Raw genomic sequence first — 26,687 nt, forward strand, 5'->3', positions numbered from 1 at the left:
TAAAGCCAATTTATTAACAATTCAATTATCATATAAGGGAGGTTTATCTATGTATTTCAACCATACAGACTATACTGTAGTACATTATGCAACAACATGGCCGTATGCGAATTTGGCTGTTTGTCATGGTTCTCTGCACCAAATACTCACAATGTCGAGACTCTACTGTACTGTATATGTTGCTTATTTCTAATTCTAAGGGTACTTTTCTTCAGAAAATATTACATTCATTGATAACTTGCTGGCTTCAACCATTTTCTAGTGAATTGTTTGTTTAATAGAGGCTGCAATTCTTCTTCATTTCTATAGTATAAATATTACTAGTGAGTCCTGTGGATTTTGCAGTTCTCTCCAAAAGTATTGAAGCAGTGAAGTTGAGACAGATTTTGAACTCTACTCTCTTACCATGAAAAAAACATCACAATAAGTACAGAAAGTTATTTTTCCATCCATCTGCTAAACATTTTATCCAGTACAGGGTTGCCGGGGGATACCAGAGCCTGTCCTGGCAAGCAACAGGCACAAGGCAGGGTACACCCTGGACAGGACACTAGTCCATCACGGGCCACACACCGACACAAACACACACACTTACACCGGGGCCAATTTTCACTGAAGCCAATTAACCTACCAGTATGTCTCTGGACTGCAGGATGAAAAAGGAGCACTTGAAGGAAACCAACATGAACACAGAAACTCCACACAAATAGTGCCCCAGGAATTGAACCCAGAGCCCTAGCACTGCACAACAACAATACTAATCACTGAGTCACTGCCCCTGTATAGCTAATCTAGATCTTTACAAGCAGTCCTGAATCATATATATAAAAAAAAAATAAATATTAAATTATATTAAATTATAATATGGAAATAATGTAGGTAAAATACATAAAAAATATATTAATTATTCCATTATTTAATATAGGCCTAGAAATATTCTATTTCTATTAAGAAATAGAAAATAAAGAATCAGGAAATTGTAGGTACTGTACTTGGTATAGTTTTTTTAGAAAGTCAGACGTAACGGATATTCCTACACAACCCAGCTTTGCAACACTAAACTTTTTTAGAACTTTAAAGAAGGAAAATAAAAACACGTACCTGAGCATATAATAAGTTGAGTCCAACCCGGTTGTCCATCACATCATTATCATATGCTGAGTCCCAGTAACTGCAAAACAAATTTTATTGCTGGTACATAATACATTTTTACAAAGGAAGCATTTTAATCTGAAATTGTTAAATATATATTTCTCCCTGTCTGTAGGACAGAATGGTAAGTGCAATGCTACACCTCTAGCTTTTAAAATGTAAGTACGAAATAATAAAAGATGGTCAATAGTAATGCAAGCAGAGATATTGGTATACCTTTGGATACCTTTTCAATATCCTCTTGAGCCTAAGTTAAAACATCAGATTTTAACATATTAGAAAGAAAACAATTATGATGAAAAGGTTTCTCAACACAGTCTCTCAAGATGTAGCTCTTTTAATGATGGTCTAATGGTTATTTCAGGACTTGTAACGCTGTACATGTCTTCAGAGGAATGGTATGGAGACTTAAAATTCTGTAGAAATCACAACCAAATAAGATGAAGATAATTGACAAGAAAATAGATTATCCTTTGGAATTTGCAAATTGAACATGTCCCCTCTTTGAAAACAGTTACATGAGTTATCAGGCTTCACAGGAAAAGTACGTGTTAGATTTAGCTTAATCCACTAGGATCTATTAAAAAAAAACGTAATTAATCTGCCTATTTTTGATCTTCTAAATGAGGGTTAGTTATTTTTTGCATACAGATATTCTCCTGTTAGGCTGAAAGTAGGTCATATTGCAGGATTAACCTCTATATTAAAACAATATCAGGCAATAAGGCAGAAAGATGTATGCAGCGCACATGTACCATTATTATTGTCATCATTGTCATAGATAGAAGGGAACTATGGATATGGTTAAAATACAATAGAGTCAACTACAAATACAAGGCAAGCACAATAATGCTGGTGAAGAAAGTTTGCAAATGCCACGCATAACCAAACACTAAGAGAAAAGCTATGTAATGATTTTTAAAGTGTTCAAAATGTTCATAACTGCTGAACACCTGTGACTGCTCAGTCTGAAACTCCTATGAGAGCAGGCTAAATACTTCATGTACTGCAGGTTCCCACATATTTTGAGGTCTGCTTTGTGCGAGTGACCGTCCTGATCAGCTAGAGAATGCAGGGAACATTAGTGCTCAGTTTCTGCATTTTACATTACACCATATTAGACTTTTAATGAAAGACACCACTTTAAAAAGAACGGTACACTATTCAATTTTAAGGGAGGTGATCCAATGTTTCAGTTTTTAACTAAAACACACAAAAGCCATTAAAAGTGTAGTCTAAATGTACAGAAGTTTAACTTAGAGATTTCAGGTTTCTTCTTGTGTCTCTCTTCTGTTGTAAAGGTAATTTAGTGATTTAGATAGAGAATGACTGGTACTCACAACTTCATGACTTTATCACTTCAATTCTCCCATTCTATATTTTAACCTTTCAGAGTGAATTAAGCTTATTAGATATAGTTTAGGGACTAATGGATAACCTCATAGGTGAATTTTTATTCCTCTTCACCTACCATGTTTATCTCGTGATGTGCCACTTTAAAAGTTGACATTAACGACATTAAAAGTGGCAAGTGTGTCTATCAAAAATACATCCTGGTATATCTGAAAATAAGAGGATCAATGAAACGATCTTATTATCTCAGGTGTCACTGAGTACCTCTATTATCAAGTGGAAACTAATGAAACAGGAGTCTAACCTTTTCCGGAGGACAATCCGATATTCAGGGTTCTTGAGGCTGGTGACGGAGACATAGGGCAACTCAAACTCCTGTAGCTTTCGTACGACTGCAATTTATAAAAAGGACAACATTAGTGTTTCTTATTACAGGTGGATTTCAAAGGCAACTCATCAAACAAACAACAGAAGTCAAGGAAATATAACATTACTGATGCTGACACAGGACATGAGCAGAAAGCAAAAGTCATATTTAAAGCCCAGAGTTGAGAAATACAGTGTCTCGCTAATGTATTCACACCTTTCCAATGGTGTCCTATTTTGTGAAATTACAAACTGAAGCCTATACTTTTTGAAACTTAATATTCTGAGCATAATCTGATGGTTTCTGCAGGTAAGATAATTTACAGTATCAGCAAAACCTAAAATGAAAAGTTTAGGAAATGCTGATTGCATAAATATTGAAAACCCTTATCTATTTGGTGGGAGAAACTTTGGCAGCAATTACAAACCAATTACCAAGTCTTTTAGGTAAGCCTCCATCAGCTTGGTATAATTATTGCCTATTCATCTTGGCAGATTAGCTCAAACTCTCTCAAGGAGCTTGGGGTTGCTTACGGAGATCAAGTTTGCAATCTCTCAATAGTGTCACACCCAAAGAAGGTTCCACAGCCGAAACGTGTTTCTTTTCCTCTCTTTCCAGCATGGAATAAACTTTTACTTGTTCTTTAGTATATAATAAATGTTAACTGCTACTTCAAAGTGCCAACACTTCCAGCTAAAGCAACAAAATGTGAAAATTGTGCAAAGGAAATTGCATGTAAGCCCTCAGGCTGCTGTCTGTCAGATGTTCCGATACATGTGAATAGTTTAATTATTCATGGAAGGAAAAGGGCCACTGTGGCATCAGAATGCACTGTGACTGACATCATCTTGCAGCTACAGCAAAGTAAACTTACAAGTAAAACAAGTGAAAATACTGTTAAATAGCAAGAAATACCAAGTTTAAAAAAGACTAACTGCCTGAGGTTTGGTAAACTGCGTCAAAGTGAGAAGAGGTTAAGGCTACTATATATTGAAAACTAGACCATGTGTAGACCATTAAAAACAGAACAGGTGCTGGACAACCTGAACAAGACTTCATAGCCAAAATAGTTGTTTTTTTTCCCCCCTTTTATCAAAATGTTCCACTTTTCGTCTTGGAATTAACCTCTTCTTATTCCACCTGTTCTTAGGTTTTGGATAAAATTAAAAAGTATCACAGCTTTAAACTTTGTTTTAAAAGATGTATTATTTGATATAAAAGATTAAAGGGCTGTTTCTAACAGATAACATTACTTTGGCCTCATATTGTGAGATATAAATGGCTATTTTAATTTTTAAAAAACACAAGCGTCATTCATCTAAGGGGTTCTTTAAGCGTATGTTTACTACAGAAGGACTGGTTTGAAGTCATGGCTGACAGTGTCTGGCAAGACTCTCAGAAAAAGTTGGCTGAGCCAGCTGGAAAAAGGAGTCTTTCAGGCTTGTGGGACCCCACTTGGACTGATTCTCTCAACTCCGACACGCCTGCTGCGGACTCAACCAACGACGGCTGCCAAACTGTCTGCATTCACTGGGCAGACGACTCATTAACTCCTCATGTGGTCTGAGGACAACCACGCAAGCAACAGGGACCTGAAGAAAGGACAGACTTAGAAAAGGATTTACTAGTAACATGTGTGTGGAGGGTAGCACGGTGCCGCAGTTGTTATCATGGCTGCCACACAGGGCTTGGTCCCTGGGTTTGATGCCTGGGGTGCGGTCTGTGTGGAGTTTGTATGTTCTCCCCAGTTTCTCATGGGTTTCCTCTGGTTGCTCTGGCTTCCTCCCACAGCCCAAAGATATACTGGTGGGTTTAGTGGCTTCTGTAAAAAACGGCCCTGGTGTGAATCAGTAAATAAAAGTGGCCTACAGTGTGATCTCTTTGCCCGACTCCAGTTCATCATGGTGTCTTTCACATTTACCTAATTCAGTATAAATTAAATCCTGATGGTACCAATTATTTACAGTCAAGCCCTTAAATTCACAAAGGTGTTACTTAAAGTATTATCCCACTGCTTGCCTGTCACCATACTCTTTGTGGAAAAATCAAATCTACCTGAGCTCTGTATGCTGACACTTTCTCTGCACCTTCTTTGCAATAAATTGCCATTACTGCTATGTAACTTTAGGCAATTTCTATTCTAATTACGTAGCAATACACAATTAATCATTAATCATGCTGTTACAAACAAGGTAATGAGGTTCACCAGAAAAATATTATAATAAGCCTGCATTGCCTGGCAATTCAAGTTCTAAAACATATTACATACTGTATCAAGGCAGACGTCAGTCTATTGCTCATGGTAGAATAAAAAAAAGGTTATATTCCCTCAGTGCTATGCTCATGCCTCCAGTATGACTTAATGCCTTGGTTCATGGCATAAAGATATTTTAGCAGAAGCAGGAGTTTGTTTATTCACCAATTCCCATTGCTTGACATCTCCAGCTAATTATTTTAGAGAAAGCAGCAATAATCACAGGTAGGAATCTCAGTCTGTTATGCAAGCAAAAAAGTCAAAAATTTTTACTTTTTATTCCATAAAAGTTCTATTTCGTTTAATTTCTAGATTGTTAGTTTTTTTAGAACTTCTTACAAGACCAGTAGCCATTTACACAATAAAACACCAAATGCTCCTTAAACATCAAGTTGCATATCTCAAATTCCAAAAGGTGGTGTTTAATGGTTCAAAGCTTTCGATTTTTTTTTAGTTTTCAGGGATTATATATAAACAGTTCATTGTATTAATCAGGTGTTCGTGCAGCAACTGGCATAGCAGGTTATAGACCACACAGGCATTTCACCATTTCTGCAAATGCCTGCCAACTTAAATGAGCATGTGATAGTTTAACTGTGCTGTTCCACTATAGTGTTTTATGTGTTCCATTTCTAATGATATAATTTAATGTGAAACCGCTTTAAAAAAATAATATCATGTAAAGGATTAAAATCTATTACACCATGTTATGTTTAGTGCTGCTTTATTACTTAATATTCTGTATGCTACATATATAAAATAATGCTAATGTTTTGTTTTCCTTTCCTAAAAAGTATGCTCAAATATCATAAGCCTATTAAATTCATCCTGTGTAAGGTACACAACATCAGTTATTTCAATTTAATTATAAAAAAAAGGTTGAAGTAAAATGCATCAAAAAAATCGAATGTTTGGGTCAGCTCTTACAAATGGCTTAAGAAAAAAAGCAGCAGAATAAGATGAACAATTGTAGCAGCAAATTTAAGCCAATTACTATTGAATAACTGATTCATACTTACAAAATTATTTAACTGCACTGTTGAGCAATTTGTTCTTAATCTGAAAACAGCAATTTACTCTAGCTGGAACTAAACTAAAAGATTAAATGTATCACTGTTTTGCAGCCCTGAATATCAAATTCTAAAACTACACTTAAATCACAATACCAGTTAGAATGACTGAAGACCCAGTATCATTGACAATTTCAATTATTACGCAATACTTCGCCCAAGTATCCCAGAAAATGTAGGAACAAGGTTATACATTGATATGTTTAGACTTAGCTGATGCCTCCTGGTCTCTACTGGAACAGGTTAAGAAGAGAATTTGGGAACGTTAATGGGGGAGAAAAAATGGATAACTGATAAAAGAAAATTCAATGCAATCAGCCAAGATCACCAGCGAGTTTTCAAATGCACATCTCACTTATGTGGTTCAGATTGAAATGTTACAATAAAATGGAAAATTTTGAAATGTACTCACATGTACAACCGCCATCCTTCCCCTCTCGGATAAGAAAAAGGCTGAAATACCCAACTAGGTCATCGGGAAGATCTAACTTTGATGCTACAGCCTGCAAAATACATGTGGAAAATCAATTATTAAGAGCTTTAGATTACCATGTTATTCCCTATAAACTAAAATAATTAACTAGTTTCATGATAGAGGCAGGACACTAAAATGTGCAGTTCTATATTGCTGGAATGCAATCTGTGCAACATGCTGACCTTTTACATGTAGATATATAATCTATTGTAGGTCCAGATTATAGTGGATACAGAAGACTTTCACTTTTGGATGATAAAAATCCATCCACTCGTTTTCTAACTGCTTCTTCCAATTCAGGGTCTCGGGGGCAGGAGCCTATCCCAGCAAGCAACAGGCAGAAGTCATGGTACACCCTGGACAGGAACAGTCCATTACAGGACACACACAGACCATTCACACCAGGGCCAATTTTCCCAGAAGCCAATTCATCTACCAGTATATTTTTGGACTGTAGGAAGAAACCCACTAGCTTTTCGTATTTGCATTCATGTTTATACACTGCAAGTAAGGAAGTGATGCAAAGGACGATAGGACTATGTTCCTGCTTCCTTCTTATTATTTTCAGTCAGTGCAGAAGTGACATACAGTATTCACACAGGCCAACACAAAAGACATCTGTGGTCTGAAGATCAGGTCCCCAAGGCTGAAACTGGGATTCTATATGAATTTAATCAACTTTAGATTACTAAAATGTTTACTTATGGTAATATAAAGTTTAATAAAGAAAATATTTGTTTTTGTTTCAGTTATTCTTCTGTCTATACAGAAAAAATCTGATCAAGGCCCAGAACTAAGATTTAAAGCCTTGATTTTTCAATAACAAAACAGCCATACCTTGAAAACAACCATTCATGAAATGACTTAAACAGATTATTTGTTCTGAATGAGACTTGCTACTGTACATTAAAAATTTAGACACTCACACTGGATGATTGTATGATATCGTAAATTAAAATGTAGCTTAATTTTTAATATAAAAACATATAGGTTCATGTTTTTGCATTAAGTATTTCAGCAAGGTTGACTGAAACACAATTCACACTCCACCATCTACCATCACTCAGACGTTTTGCCAAAAGAAAGTATAAGTAACAAGCTAGTAACAGATTTTCATCTATTCTCCTGTTCCCCAGCTAGGCAGCGTAAAGCCAAGATTAAAAACCTTTCACCCCCCAGCTGCTCCCCCCCCAATTTCCACAGCCTGTTCTAAGTACACAGCTGTGAACAGATGCTCAAAGTGTTGAGTGCAGAAATTAGAGATGACGGCTGTGAGCAGAGGCAGACGTGCTGCGAATCACAACTCCAATCCTGAAATCCAGCTGGAGCCCAGCAAACACTCCTCTCCATCTCCTTCTCCTCCTCTTCCTCTCTTGCTCCTAGGACTAATCCGCTGCAGCTGTTCCCAACGCTAGTTAGTATATTCCCATAGGGCTCAAACACTACAAAATCATTAGTCTAATAAAGAAGCATCTTACACTACAGGCCTGAGAGTTCTATTTCCAATAAAACAATTTTAGCACTGAACCATGCAACAAAGGGATTATTCTTATTTCAATATCAAAATCATTTTTAATACCCAACATCTTGAATGGATCAGATTCGGATAATGTTTTCTGGAACAAAAGACGTGCTCAGCTCCTTCAAGACATGATCCATTACAGACATTGCAGTAATTTATTGCAAACAGTATGGAACACATACTTTAAATAATTAAATATTAAGGTGGAGATTAAGATGTTTTTTTATGACTTCATATACTGCAGACTCCAGACAAAACTTCCCTGTATTTACTAAGGTTGTGCTGCAGATAAAAGTTACCTCTAGGACATCCTCTGTCTGATCTGATGTCAGTATGCTGACTTTGACCTTCTGCCCATTGGAGAGGTACACTTCTAGGTGAACCTCCTCAGTGGGGATCTGCTGGGTTTCCTGAGGGATGAGACACAAAGGCAGAAGTCAGCACTGCAGATGAATGCAGCAGAGAGGCTAAGGCTAAGGAACTTCCTCTTTTTGTGCACTCAAAAGGCTCATATGCTCTTACCCTCTGTGAGTGCAGACCAGGAAACTAGAGAACAGAGTTTTAAAAAAATGGAATAAAGTTAAACAGTGTCGCAGACCTCTTCAGATTTGGCTTAACTGCATGTAAACACCAATATATGCCTGGAAGATTAACCATTCACAAAATTGCAACCCCCCCCCCTTTAATGATATAATTTTCTTTGGCAGGAGGGAGAAGCTTCATGCCATTAGCTTCTGGGTTTACAATTTATTAACTTTTATGTTCCAGACCAGAAGTCCTATTCAACAGCAATGAAACTCATGATCTGGGATCCATATCACCATTTCCATGAACCACTGAACTAGAGGGGTTTGGGGACCTTTAAATGCTTTTAAGAAGCTCTGTACGACAAAAAAAAAAAATCTGTAACTTGACTTTAACCCATAAACTGTATATAAAATAAGCAAGCAACCCTTTTATGTATTCTACAAGAAGAGAATCAAAGCTGTACTGCCCAAAAAGTCTATAAACTTTTAATGGGCACTGAAACTCAAAAGAACATCGCATCAAAACACTGAGGAAAATCAGCAAACCTTAAAAAACAGTTTTTAGTTTTCAAAAAGAGAGGAGGCAGAACACAAAACAGCAAGAAATGAGCTAAGTGTAAAACACCAAAACATTGACCCAGCTGCAGAGTTCACCCTTAGCCCTTAATTTTATAACAGAAATATAACACTATTCAATGTGTTTGGAAGGTACCACTTTCAAGTTCAAAGTTCATTCATCAAATGCACATCAATACAGCGTAAACAGTAATTGCCGGAAATGAAATTGTTTTCTGCAAGCTCACCGGAGGAATAGAATAAAAATGACACGAGTTAAAAGTTACAATATAAAATTCCAAAATAAATAACGCAATAAGGATTGAATAAAATAACAGAATAAAATAAACTTCAACATGGATAGAACTGCTATATGTGCAAGGTGTATACAACGTATTATGTCCAAAAAGTGCAATAGACCATATGCCAAATACAATGAAAATACTACATGTCCGTGAGACCCTGACCATTTATCAGTGACCGTATGGTGATTTGCTGATAGTGACTGCAACTTGGCTTAGCAGTCCTCTTGCCTGGAAGTAGAAGCTATTCCATAATCTGTTGGTCTTTGATTGCTTCGATACTGCTTGCCAGACGGAAAGAGAGAAAACCGTTTATGAGTAGGATGACTGGGATCCTTGAGAATAGACCTGGCCTTCTTAAGACATCTAGCTGAGTAGATATCCTGGATGTTAAGAAGTTCACAGCCAGTAATGAGCTGTGTCGACTTCACCACCCTCTGCAGTACTTTGTGCTCCAGGACAGAGCAGCTCCCACACTAGGCAGTGATGCAGCCAGTCAGGATGCTCTCAATAGTCCACCTGTAGAAGTTAGCCAGGATATACGACGACATGCCGAAGAATAGGTGCTGCCATGCTATGTTAACCACGATGTTGGTGTGGTGAGATCAGGCTAAGACCTCTGTGATGTTAACTCCCAAAAACTTAAAGCTACTGACCCTCTCCACTACATTCCTGTTGATGTTAATAGGTGTGTGGTCTTCTCTCTGATGTTTCCTATAATCCACAATCATCTCCTTAGTCTTCCTGATCTTCAAAGAGAGGATGTTTTCCTGGCACCATACTGCCAGGTTTCAACCTCTTCCCTGTTCGCAGGCTCATCACCATCTGTGATCAAGCTGATAACTGTTGTATCATCCATAAACTTAATGATGGAATTTGAGTTATGCCTGGCAACAAAATCATGGGTAAATAAGGAGTATAGGAGAGCACACAAACTTGGGGGACTCCAGTGTTTAGAGTCAGGGTAGAGGATATGTTGGTGCCCACCCTCACCACCCACGGACCTCCCGTCAGGAAGTCCAGGATCCAATTACAGAGGGAGGTGTTCAGTCCCCGGTCCTGGAGCTTGATGACAAGCTTTGAGAGCACTATGGTGTTTAATGTTGAGCTGTAATCAACAAACAGCATTCTCACATATGTTCCTTTCTTATCCAGGTGTGAGAGGGCAGTGGTGATAGCATCTTCTGTTGACCTGTTCTGGCCATATGCAAATTGCAGTGGGTCCAGGGTGTCAGGCAGTGAGGAAATGATGAGTACTTTGACCAACCACTCAAAGCACTTCATAATGACTGATGTGAGTGCAACAGGGTGGTAGTCATTCAAGCAACTAATTCTAGGTTTCTTAGGAACAATGGTGGTTTTCTTAAAGTTGGAGGGAACTGTGGACTGAGCAAGAGAAAGATTAAATATATCCATGAAGACATCTGCCAACTGGCCTGCACATGCCTTCAGAACACGGCCAAAGATAGCATCAGGGCCAGAAGCCTTGTGTGAATTAGTCTTTTTAAAAACTTTACACAGATCCGCTCTAGATACAATCAATTTAGCTCATCAGGAAGAAAGGCAGACTGTTGTGTGATATAGCCGAGTTGTGCTTTATAGTCTGTAACAGTGCGTATCCCATTCCACATATTCCAGGTGTTGCAGCCGTCACTCTATAGTTATATTTAGCTATTTTGATAGCTTTTCTAAAGTCATATCTGGATTTTTTTATACCTATCCATGTTGCCAGAGTTAAAAGCAGCTGTCCTAGCTTTGAGCTTAGTGCGTATTTCGCCATCTACCCATTGATTTGGGGACCTTGGGACCACGTTTTTAATACATTAATTGATGTAGCCGGTAACATAATCCGCATAAAGATTAATATTATTTTCGGCAGCTTCACGGAAGATCTGCCAGTCAGTGGTGGCAAAACAGTGACGTAATACAGAATCCGATTCATCCGACCAACACTGAATAGCTTTTATCGCGGGCCTCTCCTGTTTTAGCTTCTGCTTGTAGGCGGGAAGTAACAGAATAGAAATATGATCAGATCTGCCAAAAGGTCAGGGAAGGGCTTTGAAACCATCCTGAAGGGAAGTAAAAACATTATCCAGCGTGTTTTTTTCGCACATCAGGCAGTTAATATGCTGATGTAAGTTAGGCATTGTTTTTCTTCAAGTTCGCACCACTGATGGATACTTTATTGATCCCGTGAGGGAAATTGCAGTTGGTTGAAATCACCCACTATAATAAATGCGCCCTTGGGGTGCGGGTTCTCATGTCTGTTTAGTTGTCCACGTAATTCGTCCAATGCCTTTGGGATATTTGCCTGTGGCAGATCATACGCCGCTGTGAGAACTACCGATGTAAACTCCTTTGGTAGATAAAAAGCGCGACATTTTATATTTTATATGCTAGGCTATATTAATGCTTTTTAAGAGGTAAAAAATAACTCACAGTTTTATCTCAACAGATAATCCTAAATCTTTTCATTATTTTGAATCAACCAACCACTGGATGGACAGTTACACAGACGGGCAGGACTGTCAAAGCCCTGCAGAAAACAAGCCATCGCAAAGTTCTGAAACAGACCATACCTTTTCTGAATGCCTGTTTGAACAGGCAACCCTGACCAAAGCCAGCAGTGACTAACAAAAAAAAACCTCTAAAACAAGTTTTATCTCTGCATCAGCAACATTGATAAGAAGTGAGTAACAGACTTACCTGCTGTGCTTTTCTCAGGAAGCTGTTGAATGTTTCACTGGTTCCAAGCCCTGGGTCCTGTCGCACTAAAGGGACACGAACAGAGATATTAACATGAAAGTGCAAACAAAAGGCCAGCACAGTCTTTCACCTTGTCTCTCCTTCTCTTCTTCTGTGAAATCACAAACAAAACTTGACAGGACAGAACTAAAAAAAAAGAATAAAATCTCAAAAACACATGATTTTAGAAAAATGAACCATTTCTATAATCTCTCCCTAAACTGGCAGGGAGTGTATCCTTCTATGGTAAGACATTTTACTACAAATTTATCATCACATGTACATTGTAATTTAAAATCATGTGGAAGAGTACAATACTATTAGAGCCAATTCATATTTGTTAAAAATAGAATATACAGTACATGTATTTTATGATCACTAAATATCACTTATGTATGGCTTTTAAAAACAGTGATACAAAAAAACTATACACCATTGATTTTACACAGAAGTGTATATCAGGTAAACATATAAATATCAAGAAAGTTAAATGTGAAATTTGGTTAAAGGTCCTAACATTAATATGTGGTTATCATTGAGATTTATAGATGTTGCCGTAGTTTCACTGACAGTAATTACATTAGAAACTGGTCCAAATGTTAACTTAGAAAAGGGAGTCCTGGACTGCTGGTAGTCTGGATATAAGAAAATACCTTCCAACTCTTTTTTATACCATTCCTCCAACTAGATAACTTTAATTTTGTCAAAACCTTAACTACCATATATATATATAAAATGCTGAATATCTTTAGATTAAAGATTTTCATTGGAGTAAGCTGAAGTAAAACAAATGGGTTCATGCTATGACTAACTCAAAATGTAAGCCAGTCTTCCTAGGTAAATGACTGGAGGGTAAAACACTTAAAACATTCAGGATGAAGTCTAGAGATTGTGACAAAAAGCAGCACTTGTAACTCTTCCACCCTACATCTCACACAGAGCCAAGCACATAAGATCACAGTTCAACACTGCGGTGCTGTGGCCACCAACATTGGATTCAAAAGATGCACAGCCTCCAATGAGAGAATAGTTTACCTATACATCACTGAACCCGCTAAAAGAAACCAGTGTTGCTACTGAATGTGCTGCACTCCCTCTCTCAAATTGTAAGAAGGCAACTAAAGAAACAAAGAATGCCTCAAGTTTCTTTCTGACAATTCTCATACAGAATCACTGCAGCAGATAAATGTCTTCATCTCAAAGCAACAAGGAATTAAATGAATGAGACTTGTTGTACTATACTGGCAGCTAACATGTTAAATGAGCTGGATTATAAATAAGCATTAGCTGTATAATTAGATTAAAATTCTCAATACTCAGTGCTCTTACTTCATCATATCTGCTGTGCCAACAACTTTAGTTCTCGTTCCGTCTGGTTTCAAGCAGTTTTGGCTTTATCTATGACAGAGTGGTCTTTCTACTACAAAATACAGCAAGCTAGTATTTCCAAGTTTACAGAAGTGTTGCGATATTTAAAACTACTGACGGAAAAATGCACAATACCATCCTTGTGAATTGGACCGGAGTCTCAAGATTGCTTGGCAAATCGACCAGGCTTTGCTCCGTACCACGATATGCATAAGGAACTACAATAGAAAACAAAGCAGCTGCGAATCATGATGTTCTTTGAGAGAGAGCCGCCCACTTTGTTGCTGTGACAGCCTGCAGATACACCGCAGCCTGTGCCCTTCCCTGCAGTTTTGCCACTAGCCTCGTCTCTGCAGTCTGCTTCATTCGACTTAGATCCCAATGATCACCACTGTGTCCGGAGAAACAGGACCATCAGCAAGTGCTTGTATTTCACCACTTCTTAGTATTGTACATTAATCATCATCATCATCACCACCGCCACCACTTTGGTGTTGTGGATTCAGGTTAAGTTTGAGATAAATGTTTTCTTTATAAATTCAATATAATTATGAGAAATGTGAAATTACATTTACTTGGATAGTTTCATACTTTTTATGGCATTTGCACTCTTATTCAGCTAAAGACTTACGGGGTGTTCAAATATAGGGGTATTATAAGCCTCAGGGCTATTTTCAAATGGCAACTTTCGTGAGGGGTTTAAAAAGCTCTGCACCATACCCTCGCAAATACTGAGACCTTACTGTACTTTTCAGGTGTTCTTTGGTTTTTTTTAAAACAAAATTAAACCTTGCGCCCCAGCCGCCATTTCATGTATGCCGACGAAAGGTATTCTCATCACTCATGACTCACCAGCCTGCATGTATTTCTCCAACTGCTCCCTTCGTTGTTCAACTTCAGCTGGTGTAAGTGTGAAAATTTTTTTGGGCGGGAAAGCAGGGATGACGTTGTTCCCATACTCTTTTCGTAACTGAAAAAAAATAAGGTAAATAGACAATTTTAGTTAGCCACTGTTTCCATATTCAACTCTTTCAGACATAAAGCACTTACACACTGTATATGGAAATAAAGGCTGGACAGCAGCTCTGCATTCATGGAAACAAAGAGTTCTAGACACCACTCAAGAGTGATTTCATAGACCTAAAGCAGTGGACATAATTACAGTATTGACTACAGTATGTACAGTAATCAATATTACTTTACATACTATAACAGTACATACAAATACAATATTACAGTACACATAGTCTGGCCAATTCTAGAATCAACTGCTGTCTGAAAATGATGATTCAGTGCCTGCATTCCATTACAGCAACTCATATCTGTAAACGAGTTGGTGGATGAGCAAGCTGAGGCAAGTGTTTCCCTATATGATCCCACACCAGCTGAACACAGTGGTGAACAAAATGCTGTCTGTAAAATGGGCTGGGGGAAATTGTTGATGGCTTGGCCAATGCAGCAACTGACCTAAAACTGTGCTGTTCGTGACACTTGGCTCAATTGTCAGGTCAGAAATGTCTACTATCCGCCTCTTCAGAATGCTGATGTCAATGTATCTCAGTGCCGCACTGCCCTACCTTGCATTCAACCATCTTGAACCAGCTTTCAATTAAAAAAAAAAAAGACAATTGACTTCAGGCAGAAATGGACAGGTGGCCCTTGTCATGGCCAAGTCATTATTTAACAGGGCTTAACCTTGACTCATTTCATGACGCAGAACGGCTCTACTAATGATAAAAGGCACGGTGGTGCAGTGGCCAGCACTGTGTTTGCGTAGGTTTCTTTTGGGGGCTCTGGCTTCCCCCCACAGTCCAAAAAAATACTGGTAGGTTATTGCCTTCTGGAAAAAACTGGCCTTGGTGTGAGTGTGTGTGCATCTGCCTTGCATTGGACTGGTGTCCCATCAAGGGTGTATCCTGCCTTACACTCTTTGCTTGCTGAGATGGGCTCCGGTTCCGTTGGGACCATGTATTGGATAAACCAGTAACAAAATAAACTCGACGGATGTAAGACAACCAAATTCATTCTGTCATTTGGGCCCCTGTAGCCCAAATGTTTTTCACACGCCCACCATTTGGTTTTTAGGCATTTCTTTGTCCCCTGAAGGATTTCAACTAGGCCCAAAAGGCCATACAGATTTATTTCCCAGAATTAATATAGAAGTCCCATAATTATGAATTGCTGTATTCTTGCAAACCAGTACTGCACAATTTAAGTCTCATGATTGCATTAAGACTCTATGACCTCTTCAATTCTTCTGCAGAAAAAAATGCCAGCAAAGGGAGAATTATCTATGTAATTATACATAATGTTTTGTATTTATAAAGAATTATTTGTTTACGTTTATTCAAAGGTAATCTTCAGATAGTTCAACATGATTGAAAAGATTGTAGCTCTCATATAAGGCTTTTATGCAGTAAATATGCCTTGGAAAGCACTGAAATAAGGTATACAAACAAAAGCTATCATGTGGGATAATGACAACAGTCCAAACAGGGTGCTGAATTAACTAAATGTGGCCATGATTTGTGTCTAGAATGATCTGTATCTGTGACATGATATACAATTGCAGTTCAGTATCAATTTCAATTAAATGAAACCATCCAAGGCACAGTGCATCAGAAACTAAGACTGACAATTTTTATTCCCTTCTTAACACTTGGAACAGGTCTCGCTCAAGCATGGTCATTGCTAAGCTCCATGTCATGTTGATACGACCTTCATCCACAACAATACCCGACGCACAGCAGCAATTCTGCAATTTCCCTCACGGGATCAATAAAGTATCTATCTATCTGATTTGTAACCACAACATATTTTTGCATGACTGAGTTAAAGTAGGAAGTTAGGCCACTGATTTTGGTTCCCAGAAGCACATCACACCCTACATGCGGGGGTGAGGATGCTTGAGACGTTTGCCTGGCTGAGGACCTCATCCTGCCACATTATCCTCAGAGAGCATCAATGGAAGAAGTTTTGTTTCTTCTCTAGATTACTTTATGTTGTCCATATCGGAGTGCCATACACTAGGGTGTAAATGGGACACACCTGGTAGATCAGAATCTTTCTCCTGAAGGTAAGAACCCTGCTGTTCCAGGCTTGTTTGGTTAACTAGCCAAAGAAGTTAGAGATTTCTGTTCTGTAACAAACTGCTGACCTGAACTGTACCCAAAAGACAGATCGTCTGCACCACGTCAACAGAGATAATCCATGATGATACTGATACATGATGCATGGCAAGGCTGAAAAACCACCCCTTGTCCTTTCCCAGCAAGTTAGAACTGTGCACAGACTATTCAGTTTATGATGTTTTGAATCAGAGCTTCTATGTTTTTAACAAGTGCAGAATTTTTAGCAAATAGGAATATTTTCTAGTCAGGATGCCTCCGGCTTTGCTCTTGAACTTCAGGACAGCCATCTTATTCAGCTTAACATCAGATCTCATGTGATCTTGGCATGTAGCTCTTTATAGGAGCGTCTCTATAAAGCTCCCTTTGAGCAACCACTGAAAGCATACTTAAACTGAATGAAGAAGAAAATCCCCTTTTACGTTTATGCTTAATCTTTTTTCCCTAAAAAAAAGATTTAGCATAAGCATACAGCCTTGCTTAACACCACATCCGATGTTGGAGGTGTTGCTGAGCCATCAAACTGTATTTTGCTATGGAATGACCGGATCAGACTCAGCAACTTTGGAGGGCAGCAATGCAGTGCATGCTCCCGTTTTCACAATATAGATTACCCATTACGCCAGTTCAACTTTATAAACATCACATTTACAAGGATGATGCAATATCAGACAAATGTTCAAAATACAAAGGAGGACAAATTATGAAACTTTTGGAGAGAGAAAAAATAGAAAGTGCAAGGCATGACTATAAAGAAAGTTTTTACAACTTGTATGCAAATAAATCAGTTAACTACAGACTGGGGCAGACTATTGTAAAAGTGTGATAAGTGAAGGAGCTAAACGTAAACTGGAAAACTAGGTGCGGTGTCAAGAAAGTGATTCATTTCTCCTTGACAGAACAAATGACTTTATAGTTTTAGAGATAATGCTTGTGCTACATTTTTTAATTTTTTTATTATTTGTTCTTCAACAATGGAGGAGTCTGGCCCATCTATGCAGCTCAGTTTTGCAGGTTCATCTTGATTAGTAACTAAGAAACTGAAAAGACTTGCAATTCAATTTCTAATCCAAATAACTAGCTCAATCATACAAATAAAATCAAATGGGAAATGGAAACCAGGAGACACTTCTGTACCACTGCAAGAACAGAATTGCCTATGTCTGTTCTGTGGACTGTACAGATTAAGATCCCAAAAACAGAGTCCTGATGTACCCAAGAACATGACTAGTAAGTATACAGCCAAAATGGTGCTGTTGGAATTAAGCTGCACAAGAGTATTTATTTTAGCATTCAAGGAAGGATGCGATACAGAGTTCTGCCATTTGGAAAAGCTCTTCTAAACCATATACAGACGATGGATATAGCTAATAAGGCATGCAAATTAACATAATCCTGGACACCTAGGATGAGCAAGTGAATGCAGACATGTTTGTAATGCTTCTCTTTTACCTGTTCATGCAGCCCCAGCAGCTGGCTGTACCTGACCCGACAGTGAAGCACACCATTCACATGGATATTGTACGCCTGCAAAAGAGAAACAGAGAAGAGCAGTGAGGGCTCTGCTGAAGAATGAAAACGGAGAGAGAGACATTTTATGGTTAGCTTCACTTCACTTTTCAAGCCCTGACAAATGGCAAAGCCCACGTCAGTGACAGTGGGCTCTGCAGATGATTTTACAGAGTTGCCTACTAAGGGCACAAACTGGGGCACTTGATGAAGAATGTACATCAAACTCTTAACTCTCATCACGATTATATAAACCAGACAACACAGAGAGCAATCAATTCCATACTGATGTAGCGGCGAGGCTTAATAATAAGGCAGAATTAAGTGTTTCTGAGCTTCCCAAATGAGGCCCCATTTCTCTGTTCATCTCTGTGGTGCAGCCACAGAGAGACCATTAGTGCAGGGTGATTTAAGGTTTCCTAGGACAGCTCCCAAAGGGGGATGCATTTAGCTAAGTCTGGCTATCATGATCAATGGTCATCCACTGGCGCCTATCAGTCTAGGGAGTGCCGGATGGACATCTGGACTGCATTCCTAAGTGTCAGGACTAAGTGACTCATATCTCACCTTGATCAACCAATCAGGGACTGGTAGGGCTGAGTAACCCACGTGGGACTCTGATGCCCATGGAACTTTCAGCCAATCAACGAGCTGAAGTTCCTCCAGGTAAAAACAGGCAACACAGGCCTGGAGATTCAGATTCGGGAGATTCAGTAAGATTCTGGAGAGGATTCTGTGGACTGTTCTAAAGGGAATTCAAAGGAGAATTCCAGGGCAGGACGGCCCAGGAGCAGAAGGCTCCCAAGGGCAGGACATTCTCGCAGCGCGCCTCCTGACCATCCTGAGACTCAGCCCGGACAACCACGGAACGGCCAGTGTGTCCGAGTGCCAGAACTTTCCTTTGTTCTAAGAGTCTAGAGTGGAGGTTGCCAGAGAGTAACCAGCAGCAGGCCTCGTGAACAGGTCGGAACTGTGGACAGCTGAATCACTATTCAGAACTAGCGCTTCATCAGGAACGAACCGGTCCTCTTCCTGACTTGCTGGGACCCACAGTCATCTTTTCTCCTGTGCACAAACTTTGCTAGTTAAAGCCAACACTAACTAGCCGGTCAGTGAGCAACAGCAGCGCACCGTCGCAAGCCGCACAGCACAGCCTGGCACACAGCCAGAGAGCGCGGATTGGACAGCAACAGCCTGCAGCTGATTGTTTGTGCCTGCAGGAGATCTGAATCCCCAGAAATTGGATGAGTATTCAACTTCAATGCATTACAGCTCGAGAATTCAATTGTTATCCCAACCAGTTGATATCAATTTAATTCCTAAGAGTTATGTACTTGTTTTGAGTATCTAATGTAGAAGTTGTAACCAAGTTCATTTACGAAACGGTCTTAATGAATGATATACTGAACGTATGTCCTCTTGATGTGTAACACTTCGTAACTGATTGAATATATACCTTTTGTATTCTGATAACCCTCTCGATAAGATCTGTTAGGTTTACATGCATATTCTATGTATTAATAAATGTATCCTCGTGTATTAGTACCTGTGTGTGCGCGTTGTTTGAGTTATGTCGCATGGTTGGATTCTAAAGCCATCAAAAGAATCAACTTTGTGATTTACTGCTACAATTAATAATTGTCTCAGTAAATGCCCAAACCCTACAGAACTGGTGCCTTCAGAGAGCCACTACATTACATATTTGGCGTCCCTGAACGGCTATGAAACACTACACTGAAAAGATAAAAAATAGCTCACTTTGTAAAATGAAATTATCCTCTAAATAGTTTAATAGCTTAATTAATGGAGGGGTGCAGGCATGTCATTACTGCTCTGTATTTTTCCCCACTCTCAAAATGTGCAAAACCTTACACATGGTTGATGCATATTAAACCGCAGTCATCTTCTTGCAGAATTCCTATCATGAACTTTAAAGTAACAGAACTACCCTTTGCCTACGTTCGTAAATGACACTTTGCAGACTCTTAATATTTACTGAATAATGCAAAAAAGAAAGGTTACAGGAGCAAGAGTAAAAGGATTTAGCTCATTTAAACCACCCGTGTGTGAAATTCCTCAGAACCTAATATATCTTGGTCACTTCTTTAGCTTATAAGAGCATTAGACTAGAACCAGGATATATAGTACATATGTTTCAGTTGTTCTGTTCATAGCAGAACTTCTGTAGATATTGTTCAGGTTTTGACCAGTAACTAAAGCCATGGAAGCAGAGCACGTCTGCACGGCACTCAAATGCAACAGTGCAAAAACATTCTCTGCTGTTTTAAGCAGGATAACATCTGTCAAGCTCATGAACACTGCAATTCAGCAAAATGTGTGCCTCTGGTTACTGATGACTGAGCACGGGTTCACCACTAAGTCCAAGAATGAACAATGTTGCGAATGCATCAGGCATCTTTAACACAAATAACCTCTGCAACAGTCTAAGATGATCAGCATCTTCCAAGATTCCAAAGGGGTAACACTGATTCGATAGGTCTAAATGCTACACAAAACTTCAATTGCCAATCGACATTTTTTTCTGCTTTGTTGACCCATTAAACTGTATTTATAAAACACTGAGCTGTATATGTTTTAGAACTTCCTGCGTGAGCTCCTTTTATCAATCCTGGAGTACTGCGTTTTATTTGACAAAATGCTCTAGGTATCTGTAATGTAAAACACAGGAACTTGATGAAAAGTGGGATTCAATGTTTATACTTGAAATAATTAAAGAGAAATTGTTATAATGACGTGATCTGGCCTGGCGTACATTCCGCACTCACAGCACAACACAGCAAGAAAAGAGCTATAATATGTCATGACCTTGCATTACTTTCTATCCCGTAGCATTTCACAATCCCGAACTATCTGCAGAATACTCTGAGCCTAAACAAGTAAAGTGCTGTGGGCTGAATGTAAATGAGGGAGAAGGTTTCCAGGTGCAGAATGAAACTTTCAGCTTCGGCCGCGGTTCCAGCTTTCACATTGAAAACTGGTTAACGACATACAGCTGCTGAAGCTATTACAGAGCTCACTGTTGTTCAACTACCAAGAGAAAGAAAAGCAAATCGGAGCCCGAGAAGCACAGCCTGGTACAGTTTTGACAATCTTTAGAATGAGCAATCTATGTTATCTTGAAGGAAAATCCAGAGAAATGCTAAGTAACAGGAGAGTCAAGAAAAAAAAAATAACATAAGAAGAGTACACAGCTGGCTCAGACACGTTTGAACTGGTCATCACCTACAGTCGTGCACAGCATACAATTACTGTGTACTTAAACATCAGGCAGCTTGCAACACAGTACTGTACATACAGCCAATGTGTGACAGCTAGTTTGCTCTGATAAGGTGTGGGTTTTGCTTAAATCAATATTAAGAAGAAACTTTAAAGGTGAGATTGTACAATACATTAAGTTATACCACAATACCATTTTCAAAACTCATGATTCTCATGCAATGGCCATGAAGCACACGATGCATTAGGAAGCTTTTCAGTGCGGACATCCTTTTCTGTTGTATGGTTATGCACTTGAGATGAAAATGTTTTTGCAAACATGAACAAGGCAAATTCTTCTTCTGAAAAAGACCAAATAAATACCAGCTTACTCGTTACATTCATGTACAATGATAAAAAGCTATCTGCCCTCGTACTAAAACAACTTCCCGAGGTCTTCAGCTTGTGTGTACTTTCTGGATCACAGCTGCTTACCAAGACCTTAATCTGATTTGGATTTCCTGCAGCTCCTGCAATGTTTTCTCCCGAAGGTTGTGAAAGGAAAACAACGACCCCAACTAATGTTTAATAGAACAACTGTTTGTGTTGCAGACCTGCCAAAAATCATAGACATGATGTACAGCAGCATGATTTCAAAAGGAATGGAAACGGAATTTCCTCATCAGCGTTTTTATTTTCCTAGAATATTTCCGAGTTTAAGATTCCTGAAGCTAAATTGACGCTACAGTTGTTAAAGAAAATATCGAAGGCTAACAAACAAAAGGAGGCCATTCAGTCCTTTTATCAAGTTCGGTTTCGATTACCGCCATTAATTCAAAGTTCTCAGCTAACCATTCTGCCAAAGAAGCCAGGGTTTCAACATGGTTGCGCAGCTTATTCCATACTCCCACAACTCTTGCATAAAGACGTGCCTTCTCCTCGTGGTTTTAAAAGCAGGTCCATAACAGTTTCCACTTGTGCTTTCTGGTTTGTGCTTCACCCTCTATTCTGAAGTTCACTGGATTGAGTTTGCCAGTACTTCTGAGGTATATGAAACAAAAACATTGGACACTGGAGGGTTGGAAAAACATTGCCTGATCTGATGAATACTGGTTCCTGCTGTTTCACGCTGATGGGAGGACTCTAGGTTATGGAGAAAACCACATGAGTCCATGCATCCATCATGCCATGTGTCAACACTGCAGGCTGGTGGTGGTGGTGTGTTTTCATGGCACACATTGCACCCCATGATAAAAGTGGAGCAATGTTTGAATACCACAGGCCATCTGAACATCATTGCCAATCAGGTGCCTCCCTTCATGGCAGCATTGTATCTATCTGCAAATGCGTACCATGCCCCATGCCATAAGGCTGAGATTATCTAGGAATAGTTCTATGAATATGACAATCTTAATGCAGTGGTCTTCCCAGTCACCAGATCTTAATCCAAATGAACGTGTGTTCATGGAGTAGATGGAGTAGAGGTCCACTACCAGTCAACCCAACTCAACTGTGGGAAGCACTGGATTCAGCATGTGCCAGCAGCCCTGTGGAATGCTTTCTACACTTTGTTGAGTCCACGCCCAGATGAACTGAGGCTGTTCTGATGGCAAGAGGGTGCAACGCAATATTAGCAAGGCGTTCCAAATGTTTTGTATATTCAGCATATATGAACAAAAAGGCTGGCACATTTAATATCTCATGCATGGTGCAAGGGCAAGCAGCTATATCGGCCTGCAACTCACAACTGGTGACCCACTGAAGCTCAGTAGGTGTGAGCCTGGGCAGTACCTGGATGTGAGACCTCCTGGGAAACACTTAGGTTGCTGCTGGAAGAGGTGTTAGTGGGGCCAGCAGGGGGCGCTCACCCTGCAGTCCATGTGGGTCCTAATGCCCCAGTATAGTGACGGGGACACTATACTGTAAAAAGGCGCCGTCCTTTGGATGAGACGTAAAGCAGAGTTCCTGACTCTCTGTGGTCATAAAAAATCCCAGGGCATTTCTTGAAAAGAGTAGGGGTGTAACCCCGGCGTCCTAGCCAAATTTCCCATTGGCCCTTACCAATCATTGCATCCCAATAATCCCATCTATGAATTGGCTTCATTATGTGTGATGAGCGTTCTGGCGCACTATGGCTACCGTCGCATCATCCAGCTGGATGCTGCACATTGGTGGTAGTGGAGGGCAGTCCCTGTAAAGCGATTTGAGTGGAGTGTCCAGAAAAGCGCTAGATAATTGTAAGCAATTATTATTATTATTATGAGCAAGAAACCCATTTGTAGCAGAAACTTTAATGTAGTGAAACCATGATCATAGGCTCTTATGGAGTTTCAAAAGAATGGTTTTAAAAAGAGGAAAAGAAAGCGTCTGACTCATCAGTGCAGCCAACTGATCTAAATTTATAACTGAGAAGATCTGGGTGGGACCAAAGGAAGATATGACTGAAAGAAAACTTTTATAATTTGAACAGAACTGTGACAGGGCAGATGGCAAAAGCTTTCTGAAGGTAACAGAAATGTTGGCTCTAACAGAGACCACCAGAGCCTTTTTGTCCATGCAAGATATTATAAGTTTTATAAACAGTTGAACATTATTATACGTCAACAGAAAGCACTTCTAAGTGCAAGAAATTTACAACACTATCACAAAATGTACAATATTATAGTGACATTTTATTGTTTAAATCACAACATGAGAAAATTCATCATGTTAATTAACAGTTGTAGTCAGCAGATTTGACCAACAGGGTAACTAAAGTGAAAATCACAGAAAAATTTAAAAAGCAAAATAAAGTACCACCATAACACCACTTCCATACTTCAGGGTTTTCCAGATTTTAACCATCTTAAATCTCCTGGAAAAACACATTCTGCCTTACAGGAAGCAGTCTTTGCTATCAAAGGATCAGAATGGGTAGGAACATATAAAAAATACAGCAGCAAGAAACAGCTAAATGAGATCCACGGTTCAATAGTAATTAGTAGAAGAAATTAGCTAGATGGCTGAAAAGCCAGCTATGCTTTATGACTTAAGTCCCTATGTTTAAAATCTGAGGAGTCATGTATGCCAGTTAGGCAGCACATTTTAGTCTTTGGTCATGATGTCCTTAAGACACAACAATGAAAGCTTTTATCTTTTCATTTTAATTCAATATTTCTAGCAGGTTTGTAATGCAACAGAAGCTAGGACAAAAAAAACACAGGAAACCAAATAATTTGATTCTCAAAATTCCCAGACATGTGGTTTGTTAGCCACAAGAGAATTTGTTTTCATACTCGGTGTACTGTAAAAATAAACCTCACTTCTCCCCGAAGACTGATCCCCTTTAATCGTAAAAGAAATGCTGAGCAACAAAAAAGCACTGTAGGAAAGTACAGCCACCAAGTGAACTACAGTTTAGGTTTGTAATTATTGTGGAGTATGTGTGCATAATAGCAGAAGCCTATTGCATTCCTGGGAATTTTATCAGATTAAACATGTTCAGTTTATTAACAAAAGGATTAATCAATACTACTGAAAAACATACTGTAGGGAGTTGTGATCTGCTTATATCAAGATTTATAGGACACGTAAAAAAAAAAAAGAACATTTAGCTACTCTGTGCAATATCAAATGCAAAGGTTTAAAAGTGCTATTCAACACTACAAAACAGAAGGGAAGGAACTGAGGTAAACACTGGAAAGTAGCAGCATGCTGTCTATGTATGCAACACACGCACTGCATGCCTTTCAAGCTGTCGCACAGAAACTAAGACAGTAATTGCTAAATTTGTATCATTTCATAACTATATCTAATCAGTAAGACTGAACTGAGGAAAACCGATAATGCTTGTGTCCCCTCTTGCATATCTGTGAACAAGCAGTCTGCAGTGGCCATTATTGAATCTGGTTGCCTGGGTGATGGAACTCATCTCCTCTAGAGATCAGCTCTAGGCCTGTGCTGCAACCACCAACTGAAAGGCTACCCAGCGTACCATATGTGGAACGCAGGACTGAGTCGTCTGAGCCTGTTACAGAAGTGACATCCCCCTTTTGAAACCTAGACAAACTGTTTGTTTGTTTTTTTAACACAGAGGGGCTCACTGTTTATGCTCTGAGTCTGCAAGCGACCTTTCCGTATCGCATTAAGCGGGCAGCACAGTGGCACAGTGGTTAGCAGTGATGTCTCGCAGTGCTGGGGCAATTCCAGACCTGAGGTGCTGTCTTTATAGATTTTGTATGTTTTCCCTCCGTTTGCTTCTGTCCAAAGACAGTGGTAGGTTATCTGGCTTCTGGGAAAATCAGCCCTAGTTGAGTGTGTGCATGTCTGTCTGGACTTCAACGTACTGGCATCCTATCCTGGTGTACCCCACCCTGCACCGGTCACCTGCCGGGGTAGGCTCCAGCTCCCCAGTGACCCTTAATTGGAAGAAGCGTCTGGAAAATGAACGGATAGATCACATCAAGCACTTCCAGCAACACATGGTGATGCTTGACAAGAGAATACTATTATTTGGAAGTCCTGAATCCATTAACAAACTCATCTGTTTAAATGAAGCCACTCAGACACACATTGTTTTAACACTGCCTATAGTTATTTTAAACTTCACTCATCAAAGGATGAGAACTGACTCTTCACATGGTTTAAAGAGAAATAAAAAAGCACCAGTTTATGGTCTGTTTACTTGAAAAAAATACTTTTTTGAACTTCCTGTTTCAGATTCTATACAATGCTAATAAAAACTAAACACACTCAATTTATTATCATGGCATGTCATCCTATACCAAACTGTTTCCTTAAGTTGCCTAGTATTCCAAAATGCAGCACTGCATGCACACTTCTAATTAAAACACATGCATTAAATGGTATGAAATAGCCTGGTTCACATGCTTTGAGAATACATCAGCAAGTAGTGAGTCAAATCAGCCTATTTTATAGCAAGATTGAACTGAATATTGAATCACCCAACAATACTAAGGGTTTTACTAACAAGCACAATACATCTTGCACTGAGCTGTGCATATCCTGTTCTCTTTTCTGCACTCGGAGGGCTCTATAGATTTTGCTGATTTTGCTTTGCCTGAAAAAGCAAACTATTCCAAAATGAAGGCAGGCTGGTTGCCGTCTCACCTTCACTGTACTGAATTCAATGTATACAAAATTCA

General features: G+C 39.2%; 1 protein-coding gene across 2 annotated transcripts in view; it reads right to left on the reverse strand.

Annotated features, from left to right (window-relative positions):
• The window catches only part of snx17 (sorting nexin 17), a 50,828-nt gene that overhangs the window by 9,374 nt on the left and 14,767 nt on the right, over positions 1-26,687 (reverse strand). For both annotated transcript variants that reach the window (XM_088936181.1, XM_088936189.1), the window contains exons 2-8: positions 18,271-18,345; positions 14,543-14,660; positions 12,284-12,348; positions 8,493-8,603; positions 6,609-6,699; positions 2,810-2,897; positions 1,102-1,171 (exon numbers count right to left, since the gene is read on the reverse strand). In XM_088936181.1, coding sequence (XP_088792307.1) covers positions 1,102-1,171; positions 2,810-2,897; positions 6,609-6,699; positions 8,493-8,603; positions 12,284-12,348; positions 14,543-14,660; positions 18,271-18,345 — 618 coding nt within the window. The remainder of the gene's footprint in view (positions 1-1,101; positions 1,172-2,809; positions 2,898-6,608; positions 6,700-8,492; positions 8,604-12,283; positions 12,349-14,542; positions 14,661-18,270; positions 18,346-26,687) is intronic.

Source organism: Atractosteus spatula, chromosome 2 (assembly GCF_055471065.1).
Source record: "Atractosteus spatula isolate fAtrSpa1 chromosome 2, fAtrSpa1.hap1, whole genome shotgun sequence".
Lineage (NCBI taxonomy): Eukaryota > Metazoa > Chordata > Actinopteri > Semionotiformes > Lepisosteidae > Atractosteus > Atractosteus spatula.